The 16,560-nt window shown below is 36.8% G+C and overlaps 1 protein-coding gene across 1 annotated transcript in view; it reads right to left on the bottom strand.

The window, feature by feature from the left end:
• MSH3 (mutS homolog 3) overlaps positions 1-16,560 on the bottom strand; it is a 107,541-nt gene that overhangs the window by 17,979 nt on the left and 73,002 nt on the right. The window contains exons 17-19 of the mRNA XM_010726110.3: positions 14,285-14,392; positions 11,589-11,703; positions 7,655-7,812 (exon numbers count right to left, since the gene is read on the bottom strand). Coding sequence (XP_010724412.1) covers positions 7,655-7,812; positions 11,589-11,703; positions 14,285-14,392 — 381 coding nt within the window. The remainder of the gene's footprint in view (positions 1-7,654; positions 7,813-11,588; positions 11,704-14,284; positions 14,393-16,560) is intronic.

Genomic DNA, 16,560 nt, shown 5'->3' on the forward strand with positions numbered 1-16,560 from the left:
AATGTATGGTGAAAAGCACCTGGAAAACATCTTCCATTCAATTTCTGCCCTGATAGAAACATCTTCTGTTTCCTCATTCATATACCACACTATGTTGCGCTTTCCAGTTTTCTCAAGATTTCTTACAAAATACACTTTGAACAAGCCTTGCAACACTTAGGCTGTTAAAGTAAATTATGCAACTTTGAATACCTTTCAAACTTTAATGATAGTGACATTCCAATCAAGGAAATAAAAAATAAATACAAACATCCAAAATTGCCCAAATGTTTGCAGGTGCTAATAAAGTATTTGCTTTCCATCATTACTTTTATCTGTACCAAAATTTATAATGATGCCATAAATAGGTACATTTTATCTGGTTAAAAAAATTGTTTATTTAGAGAGAAAATAGTGAGTTTGCCCACGAGTCTCTTCCAACTTCACACACTTGACGAAATAGTAATATAAGACTGACAAGTTGTCAGAATTAAATAGCTGTTATAGTATTTCAGGAGGTGGCACACAAATTTCCTTTGTAAGGAACCTGACCTTTTTTTGAAAGTCAACTCCATCATTTAGTGATCAGACAGACATTTTGCATAAAACATACAGTAAAGAAAAAAACTGCAATATATCCGATGAAGATTATTTAAAGAAAAGTGGATTTAAAAGGCCCAGATTTTATGTCTTGGGTTGTTGTTTTTTTTTTAGTTGACTCTGAAAAAATGTTTCATCACAAAACTCATCTCTTAGCTTTAACAGCTTTCTTTCTAGATTATCGTGTCTCATCTTCTGGACCACGCCAGAGAAAAATTAAGTCTGTGAGACCTCAAAACAACTTCAGTTGCTCCTAAAGATCTCTTGACTATATAAAAATTTAAGAATTTGCCACATTAGTCAAAGTTCTGTTTTCTAAATCACTCATGGGTGGAAGAAGCTGGCCATTCTCCTATACAGGAGAGCAATATGCCAGCCAGCAGCTGACCTTGGTTTGTTTTTTCATCTCAGCAGAGTAACAGTCATGCTTTTCTGTACACAGTTAAGAAGACTTGACAGAGAAAACATTATCTCTTGAGTTCTTTGCATCTCAAGTTTGTGTTCTACAAATGATTATGCCACTAACAATACCTAAGATCCTTCCATCACAAGTGGAAACAAGCAGAATACAGCAATAGGATAGACTTCTCACACAGACCTCTGTATACTTGTAGTCTTGCAGGGGTTACACAGGCAGGTTATGTGAACAGGCCTAAGGCTGCAGTCACAAACTTTCCCTATTTCTTGGTCAATAAATTCTCATTTAGGTGGCAATTCTTACAACATAAAAACAATATTAATGCAAGCATTGGCAACGGCTCTAGTGCCTTAGGAAAAAAAAAAAAAAATTATTTCAATATATACAAATGCCCCTCCCTCTTCAGGTATTGGCAGAGTGGATCGCACTGCACTTTACTGGCATGGGTCCTTCAGCTCCCTGGATGATGAAGATGAGAAGTGTCAGTCATATCACTTATGGAGGGATTCAAATACTGCTTTTTCAGAACTAAAATCAAGTTCACACCCATGTGAGTGTACAATTCTCACAAATTTACATAGAATGGCTCATAGGTCAGATTTGCAGATTTTTGAATCCATTGAAGATAGCATGATCAGCAGCAATCCTTTACAGGCAGCAAGGGAAGTGCTGTCACCAGTGGCAAGCGCAGCACAATGCATTGAGCTATCCATTTTGAGAGACTCTGTGATGAAATGTCTTGGCCTTCAAAGCAGCCTCATGCCAACAATTGCCGTGAAGTGCTGGCAACCTGCATGTCTTACATAAAACAAAACAAATTAAACTGCTGCTTATCCAAGCAATCTACAGCTATCACTTAATAATGTGTATTGCCAACCTCCTCCACTCCTCAGTTTTCTTAATATACTTTCTTCGACAATTCAAACCCAATTTCTTTGCCATCATGAGGATTAAAGGCAGTAAACAGAAAGAAAGTTCTTTGTGAAAGAGAGAAAGTGCATGGGAGTGTAATCTGCACACATGTCACTGATGCTTCTTTGTATTCCTGCAACCTTTAAGCATGTATTGTCTAATTGAAATGCAATTAAGGCACTGTGCAGAATATTAGTTCAGACAACTGAAGCTGCCCTTTAAATGCTATGCCCAGCTCGGCTAATGATGTAAAAATCTCAGTGGAACATGCATGTCCCTCTAATGTGACTGTGCATACTAATGTATGACCACTGGAACAAATGAAATGGTTTTCATACTAATGCAACAAGAGAAAGCTTGGTAGTAAATATGCTAGAAAGGAAATTCTTCTTTTGCTCCTTACCATTTCCTAGCATTGGCAGCTGTCTCCTTAGAAGTATTCCTTCTACTGGCAGCTTATGATTTCAATAAATTAATTCTTGACATTTTGAATACAAAGTCTTCAGTAATTTGAACTATTAACTAATTTGCTTATTTCATCTTCTACCTCCAAATTGTTATAACATTCTTTGTCTCTCTCAATTTTGAAAACACATTCTTATAAAGAGCTACTGGTGACCTACAGGAAGTGGATAACAGGTTTCTAGGAGTAAGAAATTATTTCAATAATGAATCAAGTGGGAGCTTTTTACAGGTCAGGTATCCTCAGCAGCTTAACACTATCTCTTCTCAATGCTATTAGGTCAACATAATTTCTTTCATTAGTTCCTCTATGTGTGTGTGTCCACGCTTGCTTTGTCATTCTACAAAACACAGAAAAATATTAAATAGTTTCAGTGTCTGAGTAACTAAATTTGTAGAAAAAACTAACACAAATGGAAGGTTAATTTAAAAGAAAAACTGAACCTATTTACTGCACAAAGAACTCTGAATGTGAATTTTTAAACATATCCAAGAATTAAACACTCAAATCCCATTAAAAGTCAGTGTACTTTCAACAGTGACCTTTACAAAACTCTTCTAAAATTCCTAACTACGATGAAATTGATTAAGTGAAATACTGTGAGTGATGGCTGCTTGAAAACATTATCCTTTACTGAAAGAAAAAAGAAAATACCACCTACAGAACATCCTCTAAAGACAATATCCTCCTCATTACTTATCTGTCCCTAAAGTAAAGTGCACAGCAGAAGATCTGAGAACTAGTAAGTTAATGTATACAGTTTTCAAATAGCTTGATTCATGAAGAAATGAATAAGGGTATGTAGAATTTCAAATGAGAGATTTATTCATACACTTTTAGTATAAAATACATAAATTAATTCATATACAGCTCTAAATAAACACAGAGAAATACAGAGAATTAAATGTAACACAAACTTTTTACTCCGTATTTCACAGTTCCTCCACATTCTTTCACTAGGATGAGGACCAAAGCACTGCAGTGGAAATAACAAGACTGTTTTTACAAATAAAAAATGTTCGAATCTGGGGATAATCCGCAGGAACACTCAGAGACTTACTTAAGAAGTAGTAAGAGAAGAGAACAAGAGACTGGAAGGAATTACTCTCACCCTCAAAGTTTTCAATTAACAGATTAATAGTAGCAGATCATCTGGGTTTAGAGGTATTATGCACAAAAAGGATCTCTCCCTTTCCTCCTCTTTAGAATGAAATTATCAGCTCTTCTCTGTATTTTGCCTGTACACCTAGTAATGAAGATTAATCATTTCTATTTTCACTGCATTTCTAAGCAAGACATTTCCTTTAAACTACTTTTTTTTTTTTTTGCAGCTTTAAAATGCTTAATAGAATACAGTACTTAAAGTCAATTTAGAGATGCTCTAATACATAAATACTAAATATATCCAAAGTAGCAACCTTTCAGTCTCCATGGAAACCTTACTTAAAACACAGTATATAAATCCTAAATGAACAGTAATCTCTTAAACCTATATAAGCTCACTCTTGGAAGATGCAGTCTACAAACAAAAAAAATACTGCAGTATAAAGTCTCAATATTCAAAAAAATTTAGCAAGAAGCAGAACTGCTGGTGCTCCTAATGCTTGGAACTTCTCATATCATCAGCCTGTAAAGCACCCCTCACAACCGGAGTGCTATGCTAATAGCAGCATCTAAAAAACAACACACCATGGCAGCAAGGAAAATAACTTGGAAACTGACATCTTTCTGTGCAATGTTTTCAAAAAAGTAAAAATACACCAAAGTTATCAACCACAAAATCCCATTTTCCAGTGAGATATCTGTGGCCTGAGGTGGCAGTGAAAAAGGGATGTCTGCATAACTCCATCCTATTAAAACAGTAACAACATACGAAGAAAACAAAATAAAAAAGCTCAACTGAGGGTGAATTGCAGAAAGAGCATGAAGAGAAATCTCTTCAAGCTCATCCCCTACCAGATGAGAGCTCTTGGCAAAAGGTGAGGCCTTATAAATGTAAGGTCTGCTAGTCAGAGCATTAAAGAAACTATGTAGGAGATATAATGTGACATCTGAATTTATTATTTCTTTCCTCCAACCAAGGATTACAATATATAAAATAGTAATTTCCTAGGGCTAAAAAATACTCTGGATGAAACACCACGTTAGCCTGTCCTGACAAACTTGCAAATTTTAAGACATTTCCAGAACTCAGAGGAAAAAAATAAATAAGTGTCTGCTTCCTTGACAGTCTCTGTACACCTTGAGCCTCTGAGCTGTAGAATCTGGTAGAGGTTGAAGATCATGCATATAGTGAAAACGAAGAAGTTAAGCAAAGACTAGACTGGGCACTAAAGACCACTTTTTGGCTACTGAATATCATGATGGGACAGAAAAAGCACTGAGAAACCATCCATGCAGAGACTCCAGATGATCATTACTTGGATATATAGAGCTAGGAAGGCCCCTATGCTCCATAAGCAGAAGCAAAATTATGATAAAAGAAATCTCCTAAACATTTGTCCTGGAAGGAGAGCTAAGGCCATCTAATCTAACATCCTGTAAATTCATAGCAGATGGATAATACTGGTCCCAGGACACAAAAAGAAGAGAAAGGTTTAAATATGCACAATTCCACTGATTATCTTTTACAAAAGATCAGCGAATATCCTGAATTTCTGAAGGAATCACAAGAATGGTTTGGTTTGGAAGAAAACTTTAAGATCATGTAGTTCCAACTAGACCAGGCTGCTCAAAGCCCCATCCAGCCCAGCCCTGAATGCTTCCAGGGAGGGGGCATCCACAGCATCACTGAGCAACCATCCTTACAGTAAAGAATTTCTTCCTAATATCTAGTCTCAGTCTCCCTTTTCCAGTTTAAAATCATTTCCCTTTGTCCTGTCACTGCATGCCCTGATGAAAAGTCCCGCCCCAGCTTTCCTGTGTGCCCCCTTCAGATACTGGAAGGCCGCTATCAGATTCCTTCAGAGCCTTCTCTTCTCCAGGCAGAACAGCCCAGCTCTCTCAGACTCTCCTCATAGGGGAAATGTTCCAGCCCTCTGATCTTCTTCATGGCCCTTCTCTGAACCCACTCCAGCAGCTCCAAGCCTCCAGAACTGGATGCAGCATTCCAAGTAAGGTCTCATAAGAGCAGAGTAGAGGGGCAGAATCTCCTCCCTCAACCTGCTAGTCATGCTTCCCTTGATGCAACCCAGGATATCATTGGCCTTCTGTCTGCCTTCTGTGCAAGTGCACACTACCTGCACATGTTGAGTCTTTCATCAACCAACACTCCCAAATCCTTCTCTTTGTATTTATGCTTGGGATTGCCCCGACCCAGATGCAGGACCCTGCACTTGTCATACACAAACCAGCCTTTTTGCTTCCTGTTATTCTTATGCTAACCATGTAACAAATGCATTACTATTTCTATAAGTAATATATTTTCAATTCATGGTTGATTAATTTTAAGTCAATTAGTTAATTCATTTACCAGTGTAATGACAAGAATTTAAATAATTAGTATATTCATCTAGTGTTCATATTTCAATTTTGACACATTTCACGTTGATTGAAGAATGGCATATCCAGCTGAGAATCCAAAGCTAATTTAGACAGGAAAAAATAAATGATAATAAAAAAAATTAAAACTCAATCAGAGGATTGAGATCTGACTAGCTCCAAATTAAGTGGTCTGAAAGCTCACAGCCAGTAGGTGACTTGCCCTAAGCCTTTTTGGCTCAAAATTAAAAAGCATAAGGTAGCATGACAGAAGAAAAAAGCTTACTGGAACAGATGCAAAAATACCCACTACATAGAGAAAAGCTACATGGAATATAAGAAATGCAATGGGAATGGCTGAAACTTGTATATTCAAGGATTTCACACTACAGAGGACAAGAAACAATTTGTTCACTTGCTAGTGAGCACATAACAAAATGGCCTAGTGACCAAACCAATCTTTCTCAATCTTTCTGCTGAAAAAATCATGCTGTAGTGACAGTCATACATCAGAGGAAAGGGGATACTGAACTTAAAAGAAACAGATTTATGCTCTTATCGTTAGAAATTGAGTTACTGTGAACACAAAAGGGTACTCTATGTTAATCTGAAAACAGAGGAGACAAAAATAACTTTTCAATCATTAGCAACACTGGAATGTTTTTGCTGTAAAATAAATTACATCTTATGTATCTCTACATTCACTCAGAAGTGCTTGTTCAATCAACCAGCCAATTACTTTCAATATAAGTTGAGGGAAAAAAAGTTAACTATTTTGAATATTCAGCTCCAGTTAATTTTGGAACAATAATGCAAGTTCTTTTTTAATTCGTTCAACTGCTTACCACTGAAGTGCATCAAAGCACAGTTTTGTTCATTCTTTAAAATGACAGTGTGATGCACAAGAACACAACATCTTTATATGATGAAGCAATCCCATATGAGCAATATTTCAAATTCTCTGTTAAAAGTTAACTCTGAAGTGCACTGTGCCATAACATTTCAGGAAAGATAATTCTACTACAAATAATACTAATCTTTATGAAACTTAGAACCATAAATAATTATCCAGCTAAAATGGCATCACGAACACAGAACTTTAGCTGATCAAAATAGACAGGAAAGAGGACAGAAACAGAGACTGGATAATCCACAGTAATACCTGACTATAAAAAAAGTTAGTTGAGACTGCACTAGTAATCCTCAAAATTTATTCAGCTTTATTTTAAAAATGAGACTGATACCTGACATGTGAAATGAACTCCCATTAATTCATTGTATAAAAGATACATCAAGTAATTCATACATAAGACTGATAGTACAGGCAAGAGAATATAAGCAGGCCCAAATTCTCAGTCCCAAATATTGAAAGTATGTATGATTAGACTCACAGCAGAACTGCAACATGATTTTCAGAACTGGAAGCATTCATATTAGGGTGAATATCAATTAGGTACAGTGGAATACTTGGCTGAGATTTCCATTCAAACAGATGAAGTTAAACGTCTGAATCTTAATAAAGACATAAAAATTAACATTCGAATCCTTTAAAGACTCAAATATTCCAAAACAGTTACTGTAGTCAAAGAGCTGTCCAAAAATAAAATAAAATAAAATAAAATAAAATTAAAAAAAATCAAACCTAACAATCAGTACACATATTTAAAAATGAAGGAAAAAACTAAGTACACATTCTAACATTCTAAATGAAAAATGAAATTCACTTTGATGCATCCCCACACATTCACTGTATTAACAGTATTAAGAGTTTCATAAGCAAACATGAAATTTCAAAGGATTACCTGGTAAAAATACCATCCACAACGCCAATTGTTGACTCCTCTGCAGGAACATAGGAACCAATCTGTGCCATGACTGTGATCAATGCAACTTGCTTTATATAGGAGCTCTTTCCTCCCATGTTAGGTCCAGTTATTATCATGACCCTTTCACCATCTCTCTGGAAACACAAAACAGCGGTTAAATATATTGACTTCACATGAGTTGCATATAAGAAAGGCTGGTGGGTATGCATTTTTTCAGAAGTACAGGACATTTCCTTGGGATTAAGCATTCTCTGTGTGAACAGCTTCCTTCATTAGAGTTCATGACATTCACATCTCAAGAGATTATGAAGTCTCACATGGATAAATCTTCCTATGATCTCCCCAGGCCGGTGAGAGAGAAGCATAGCAATCAACATTCATTACTCCTGAGCAGTGTGGACAGACTGAGGAAAAATTTTCCCTTTCTTCATCCAGGAGCTAAGAAAGTTCTCCAAGAACTTTCTATGCAGTTTTCGTTGGAGAAATGGAGAAAAGCTTTCAGAACAGCCAGTGTCATCCAAATTTGTTTGTGATCTGGATTCCTCTCCAGTTAAGAGTTCTTACTGCTAAATGGGAAAAAAATCTGTGAGAAAAAGATCTGACCTACATGCTAAACCTTTCAACAATCCACATCAAAACAGACAGGCCACTACAAGAAATCAAGACGCTGATGACTTTAGCAATACTTGGCTGCAACACAGATGTTGTAATCAGACTGTGTCCAATCTCTGAATGATCGGTGTATCTAATCACTGAAATCCTAAGGAAAATGTTATTAGACACAACAGCTCATCTCAGCTGTAAGACTTCCTATAGTACTGAAACCCGTATATGACTCTAGAAAAAAGCATTCATACTCTGGTGCAGGAAAATACTATAGAAATGAAAACTCATCAATGAACCATTAAGCCTTCTCAGGACCTGAATCAAGACTAGGAAATCAAGTTATGTAAGGACTTCAGACAATCAGACAATCATTTCTACTGGGACATATAATGAAATCCGACAATTTACAGTCTAATAAAAAGCATATTCCCTTGCCCCATGGAAGGTGCAAGGAAGAAAGGACAAGCTGTGCATAACAAATATTTGCCACACTATTTAGGAAACCTGGAAGTCATCAGGCACTGTGATGATAAGAAAATTACAAAGTTCTCCGCAGAAAAAAAGCCTTGTAATCCTTACAGATTTGCTTTTCTTTTGGACGTCAGCTCTTGTCAAAAGGGAGGCAAATAACACTAACAGAATATATAACAACAGTGTTAATATCATAACGTAGACTATGCAGACAAGATATGCAACCAGTTATTATATGTAAAAGTTGTTTTCTTAAAAACAAACAAAACAACAACAACAAAAACATGTTCAAAAATAACTTGCAATAAAGTTAAAACACAGAAAATATCATTATCAGGAATAAAGGATGGATGTAATAAAATGCATATGACTATACAGAAACATAATTCATAACATTTTAGTCTCGAAGCTATCATTTCAATAGCACTGCTAAAACTTCATCAGGGCCATCACTTGGCTCAACACAAGAACTTACAGATACTGAAAAGCAGAATGAGTTAATCTGCTAAAATCCACAAGTTTCTTGCTCATGTTTGGTGTTCCTCCAGGGTCTCTCCAATCATGTTCTGAGATTGGAGGTCTGTCTGCAAGGCCAGCTTTCAGAAAGAATATATATATATACTGGAGCATCAGCTCAGGGAACACATCCACCCTTACAATGGCATGCAACCTTAAGCCAATATCTTACTGGAATATATGGTAAAGATAATGGATGTTTATTTCAAGGCAGAGCAAAGAAAGCTTTCCTAAAGTTAGGCTTCTGACAGCATTTCAGCTGAACCCATGACAGGAGGCATGTTTTCCTGCTGATTCAGACCAATCCATTAAAACTAGAGACATTTTAATAAACTGGATTCCCACCCACCTCTCACAAAAAAGAGAGAATTTAACAGTAACAGAGAAGGTGATTCTACCATGATTCTTGGCTTTGTAACACACAATATTTGGAAAGCCAACATAAGAAGGAGAATAAAAAGTAAATGATGATTACTGAATGAAATGTTGATTTTTTTCTAAGTGCCATCTGTCACTATTTCAGAGCTCACAAACAATTCTGAGAATGTTCTATGAAGTATTGTGCAGTATCTGTATCACTGTTCCGTACTTACAAATATTTCCAGATAAATGAATACAAGTTTGAGCAATGCTTACACCATGGCAATGATTTTACACTGACATCTGCTACCTTTTCTACATAAAAAGGCAGATATGTATTCAGAGGTAAGTCACAAGCATATTTTTATATTCATTAGGAAAAGAAATGTACTATGTAAAAAAAGATATAGACAAATAGGAAAAAAAGTAGTTTTTCAGGAAAGAAGAAAAAGAACCATGTAGGTTGCTCCAAAAGTAATGCTTTCTATTTATTTCCATGGAAACTACAACAGGTGCAAAGAGCACAATAACACTATTTGATAGAGCACATTCTCAGCTACAAAACACTGTTTTTCAACACAGTTGCTACCCTTTGCTATGATTTTTTTGCCCAGCACTGAACAAGAGCCTCATGCCAAGCTCATAACTTCTACATGGTGGTCTGGAAGATAGTTTTCTTTCACATCATTGCTGCAACTGATGAAACACATCTCCCACTGTGATCACATCCACTGGCTTGTCTCTGTAAATGTTTAGCAAGAACCAATGAATGTCAGTGAGTGCCATCTTTTCTGCAGTGAGGAATTTAAATCCACACCCTTGCTTCATCCATATCTCCACGTCAGATACTATTCTGTCACAGTGCCCCTCTGCTGCCATCTGTCACACAGCAACAACACATAACAGGATATGTGCAGGAAAGTTCAACCTCTACTGCTGCACCACCAGTATCTGCCTCTGACGTCATGGGCCGATGTCATAAAATAGGCATTACTTTCAGAGCATCCCTCATAAAACATGCTCATCAGAAACAGATATATGAAATAAAACAAGGTTATATTTTCAAACAAAGGTAACTTTTTATACCAAATATAGCTAATCTACATTATATGATGTAAGTAATATTGCATGAAGAACATCAAGGAGCCCTCTTTGATCTACTGACAGCGATATCAAAAAAGCAGTAATGTTCTCATTTCTCAACATCATGTTACTTAATTCTCTGTTGCATAAAACAAGTCAGTAGGACTTATGAGTAACACAGATGCTGCAGCTACACACTGGGGATCTTTATCTATGTTAGTATTAATAGCTTCTTAAAATTACTATGCAATATACAGCGTGTACACAATACTACAGTTTCAATAGTCAGAACTCCAAATTTGCATCATCAAATTAAGAAATACTGTATGAATTCTGTATTTCCAGAGAGAAAGAAAATGCATATTACCTTAAAAAAAGAATCTGAGCTATGTTAGAAATAATTTGGAAAACTGACCCTGTAAATGTGACACATGAATTTAAATGGTTCATAATTTTATACATTACATTCTTTTGGAAAAACAACAGTTAAGAACTAAACAAATTTGAGATGAAATTCCTACAAAAATGCACCCTCCCTTCTAATGAAACTGTTAATAATCCTGTAATTATTCACTTACATTTCAAAAATAAGCATTTAAAACTTTCATTTTCCTAATTTTCAGATCATCTTTTTTCCTCTCTATTATTATTTTTATTCCATTAAGCCCAAACAGGGTTGCTAAGACAGACTCTGACTGCATGATAACAGCAAAAGGACACAACTGATGTGGCTGTGTGTAACAGCATTTCTCCAACATGAAAGCATGCAGCCAGTTCTTAGATTAAATTATTTATTTTAACTTCCTGGCCAGGAAACAAATCACAGATTCCTTCTCCTGAGTGATTAAAGCTCAAAGGGTATCTCAGTACTTACTGATAGGTTAGTGGTGTTTGGAACATATTGATCCTGTTCTCCCAGTAATACATCGATCACAGGGTGCCTGCCATTTTTTATAACTATTTCTTGCTGATTATCTTTCACAACTGGTCTGAAAAAAAGAAGACATGTTAGTTTCAGCATGCACTGTAATTGATTACTTAGAACTTCTGTAACTAAAACCTGGTGGGGGATGGTAACCTACAATGGAGATTTTCCTGAAAATATACAAATGATACATAAAAAAAGAATTCATGCTAACAAATATTTCTAAAGATTGGCTTCATTTAGTTTGAAAAGTATCAGCTAATTAGGTTGCGATATTTTAAAGTATTTACATATTTTTTCATTACCTAGAAAACACATTCCAAAGAACCATTATGAACTAAAAAGTGAACAAGCAATAGCAAAGCACCCTGAGGACAGCAGACATTTGACCTCTCACTGCTGCAGCACGTCCTGCAAATTTCCACCACTTACGGATACATTTGATGTTTTCAGGTAGTTGTTTCTTCTCTCAAATTCGTTTAAGGAAAAGTATTGTTTCAAATGGCTCCACCTTAGCTACAAATTAGACTATATCCAAGGACACTACTAATACAGCATCCATAATTCTGCGCTACATACCAGTCTGAAAAATTCCACCTCAAAAAGCTGTGTGATCTTCACATAAAAAATGCAAATCAGCATAATCACTAAATTATGACTATGATTTATTTTTTGAGTTTTTTTTTTTGCAACCTAGTTCTCTTTTTTCATTGTAAGTGAAGATCAACATTCAGTGGAGAGGTAAATACGACAATGCTTCTCCAACATTTTCCGTCACAAGTATAAGCATTCTGTGAAAAGAGCAATAATTTAGGAAAGTGGCAATAGCTGAGAAGAGAATACTCAAAACCACAGAACTAATGCTAAATGATCCATATGGTATTTTAAAATTCTGTCCTCATCTTTGGAAATCATAAGATTTTTTTTCCTTTAATTGTTCAGGTCTCCTTCCACATGACTGGGAGACAAGATGCTATGGGCCTTGCTGCCTGTTCTGGTTCCACACAATGGGGTCTGCAGAAACAGAGCTTCATTCAAAAGGTTTATCCTATGTCTCCACAATGAGGCAAGCATATGTCATGCAGTGGGAAAAACTTGAATTGTTTTGGAATGAATCGCACGTGGTTGAGACATGGAAAAAAAAAAAAATAATCACAATCTGCAGAGTGGACAGCACAAACATTATGTAACCATGTCTGGGCTACCTACACTACTATTTTCACACACATAACTTTGCTGCCTGAGAGCCCTGACTTAGTTTATCTTCCACATAAAGGAAGAGCTTCCCATCACAGGTTTCCCACAGTGCCCTTTGGAAACTGTAAGAGGTGCTTACCTCTTTCCAACAGCTGTGGAAACATCTGGTAGGATGATTATAAAACTATCCTTACTCAGACAAAAAAAATCTGCTCTGAAATGCTTGAATTAGTTAACATGAAAATCCCCTTCAAAATTAATTATTGACATCTTCCCTGTGACTGAAGTTGAACTGAGAAGACTCCTGCCTGCCAGTTTACAAGCTGTTAGTCTCTCTTTAACATCCAGTGAATTATTTAAACTCTGTACAGTGAATTAATAAGATTTCTGTTTGTTTTCACATCTGAGTATACAGAAATAAGGGAGCAATTTGATAGAATTTGATTTTGATAGAAGCACCCGAGATCCCAAGAGTCCACAGGAGATCAGTATTATCTGTAATGCTGTATAAAAGCAGAAGCATATGCAAGTTGATTTCCCTTCATCCTCATACATTTAATTAGCTTCACTAATTCAGATGGCTGTCCATAAGTAACTGTCTGATCACTTGTGCACAGCCTCACAATGAAAACATTCACTGGAGACTGCGGACTGGAAATCAACTCTTTACAGAGCTGTCTGAAATAAACCTCAGAAATAGTAACTAGCAGCCTGTAGGGCAGCACTCACAAGTAGTAACTCAGTGCATGTCTGTGGGGATAAAGACCTCTTAGTATGGAAATGGGGAGCCTAGAGAGAGTGACTGTCTTTATACAGAGGCAAGAGATAGGGCTTGTGATGATAAAGGAACACATAAGCTACAAGGTGGACATGCTCATGAAAAAGCTTTGAACTAGTCTCTAGGGAAGCAGAGGCTCATGTCTCCTCAGCACAGAGAGCAAGAAGGACAGCCTTGGCACCAGCAGAGACCCAGGCTGCACTGTCTGGTGTGCATGAGCAGGTCTTTGTCAGAGAGATGTGAGCAGCTCATCTTAGCTAAACACACTAGGATCCTTGGTGAGACATTATCGCTGCTGTAGCAGGTGGGACCTGTCTTCACCTGAAATACATCCATGAAACATGCCTCATACCCCATAGAGTCTTTAATACTAGAAAGATAAAAATAAAACAAATATTTCAGGGTGAACTTCAAAGTATATAATGTATCTTTAAGATATTCTCTGCCAGAGTCATGTAAAACAGCAGACAGACAAATAGAAGTCAACAAATGTGAACAGCAATGTTGAAGGATTTGAAACAAGGCTAGAAGCATGTGCAAAATCAAATTAAGATGAAACTATTGTAAACAGTTTTAATTATACATACTGTGCTACATACTCTCCACTCAAATTTACTTTAAAAATTCAAATTCCATATAAAATCCTAAATAAAAATTAAAAATTGATTACCTGCAGTAGTCTCCTTGTTTAGCCACCTGTGCCAATGAGAACAGACAGTCGATAGTTGCTAGGTGACCAATCGCTTTAGATACAGGGTGATAATGCTCACTAAAATGGCTATACCAAAACAGGGAAAAATAGCAGAAGGAAATAAGACGAAAAAATTAATTTCATACAAAGACAGATATATTTCAAAATATACCCCATCCAAGTTTTTCGAAGGGCTCCTATCATCTTTACATTACTTGAATTCAAAGCTCCCAGCAGTGTATTAAGTTATAATTTGATGACACAATCTTAATCAAGACGAACTTCATGATCCTATTGGAAGAGTGAATTATTTTTAAGTGCAAAAACGCAGACAAAATGAAATTCACTAGATAGCATGTGTAGGGTCTACAGATGATCCCTGCTGCCTAAATGAGGTCTGTAAAAATGCCACTGTTTATCACAGTGATAACTGTGTCAATTCACTTCAATCATAAGTCAAAAATATATGCCTGAACACAGGAACTGACTGCAATTTCAACAAAAATTGTTATTTACAACAGAAAATTTGGGAGCTACTTTTCCATTTAAGGTATTGTTTCCCTCAGTGCAATGATGAATTTACCAAGAGAAAACAGTTTTCAATTGACTTCATTCTCTTAGTACTTATGAATTTCTTTTCTCATCTCCCAAGCTCAAGGAAACAATATGGAATGTAAAACTAGAAAGGAAGCAAAATCTGAGGGGGAGAGAGTAGAATGTTGTATGCTGCTACCAGCACTGAGAACAGCAAAGTAAACAGGAGAAGCAACAGATCTAATGTAGAGAGGTTAACATATGTCAATTCAAATTTACATGGCTAATTTAGCAGCAATAATTATTTAACAAGCTACATTACAGTGTTTAAAATCATAGAATTGTAGAATTGTAGAATTGTAGGTTGGAAAAGACCTTCAAGATCATCAAGTCCAACCACAACCAAACCATACTACCCTAACTCTAACAACCCTCTGCTAAATCATGTCCCTGAGCACCACATCCAAATGGTTTTTAAACACATCCAGGGATAGTGACTTAACCACCGCCCTGGGGAGCCCATTCCAGTGTTTAACAACCCCTTCTGTAAAGAAGTTTTTCCTGATATCCAACCTAAACCTCTCTGGCACAACTTAAGGCCATTTCACCTCGTCCTGCCACTTGTCACCAGTGAGAAGAGACCACCCCCGCTCTCGCTGTAAGCACTTCCAGATATTGGAAGAGAGCAATACGGTCTGCCCTCAGCCTCCTCTTTCCCAGTCTAAACAGCCCCAGTTCCTTCAGTCTCTCCTTGTGGGCCATATTCTCCAAGCCCTTCACAAGCCTTGTTGCCCTTATTTGGACCTGCACCAGTACCTCCATGTCCTTTCTGTAGTGAGGTGCCCAAAACAGCTAGAGAAGAGGAAATTGGAATGTGTTTCTCATTTCTAACAAATAAACATAATTGCTGGGTTCCTACCAAGAGGCAGAGTCTTGCTCTCAGTTACACTCATGGCATCACATTCAGCATGACCCAGGTACCAATGAAGGGAATGGAAAATGATGGCTTTGCTCCTATAGCCCTTACAGAACTGATGGTAACGCAAGAGTCACAAAAGATGACTTTCAGGCCTCACAATTGTTTTGAAGAGCTCACAGCATGAAAACTTATTTTAATACTTACTAAAACAGGAAACCTAGTACATCATTCAGCATCTAATCATCATAGATAATTTCCAGAATGTTTAATCACTATTTAAATAGTAGTATTTCAAAATATTGCTAATGTCTTTCATATGGGTGGTCAACTTGTAGTTCTGGAGATGCATAAAGATCACAAATCCAAGAGTTGCTCCTAGTCTAGTCCTGTGTCAGGACTGGCAGCGGGAATCTGCTGACAGTTAATTGGAAACTGTCACAAGGTAAGTAAAATAAATAACACAGGCTGCTGGGGGTGCATCTGCACATTACAACCATGTAAGCACCTGCCAGAGATATCCTGAACAAATTCCTTTCCTTCTCACTAGTTCCAGCCACCTGCTTCTAGCTCTTCCATCCTCAAAAATGATGCTCCTGTTGAGAAGCCTGTTCATGGAGCTACACGCTGCAAAATCTGTTCTTTCTTTTGTAGAATCACTGTAACTCCAAGTCTGCTCGCTGTTGGAGTGCAGAGGTCCCAATGCTGCCAGCAAGGAGTCTCTACACGTACAGAGATGTAAGAGCACCTGGAGAAGGACACTCTTAAAGCCAAATGCATATTCAGGCCAGTCCTATTGTGCAAC

Source organism: Meleagris gallopavo, chromosome Z (assembly GCF_000146605.3).
Source record: "Meleagris gallopavo isolate NT-WF06-2002-E0010 breed Aviagen turkey brand Nicholas breeding stock chromosome Z, Turkey_5.1, whole genome shotgun sequence".
Classification (NCBI taxonomy): Eukaryota; Metazoa; Chordata; class Aves; order Galliformes; family Phasianidae; genus Meleagris; species Meleagris gallopavo.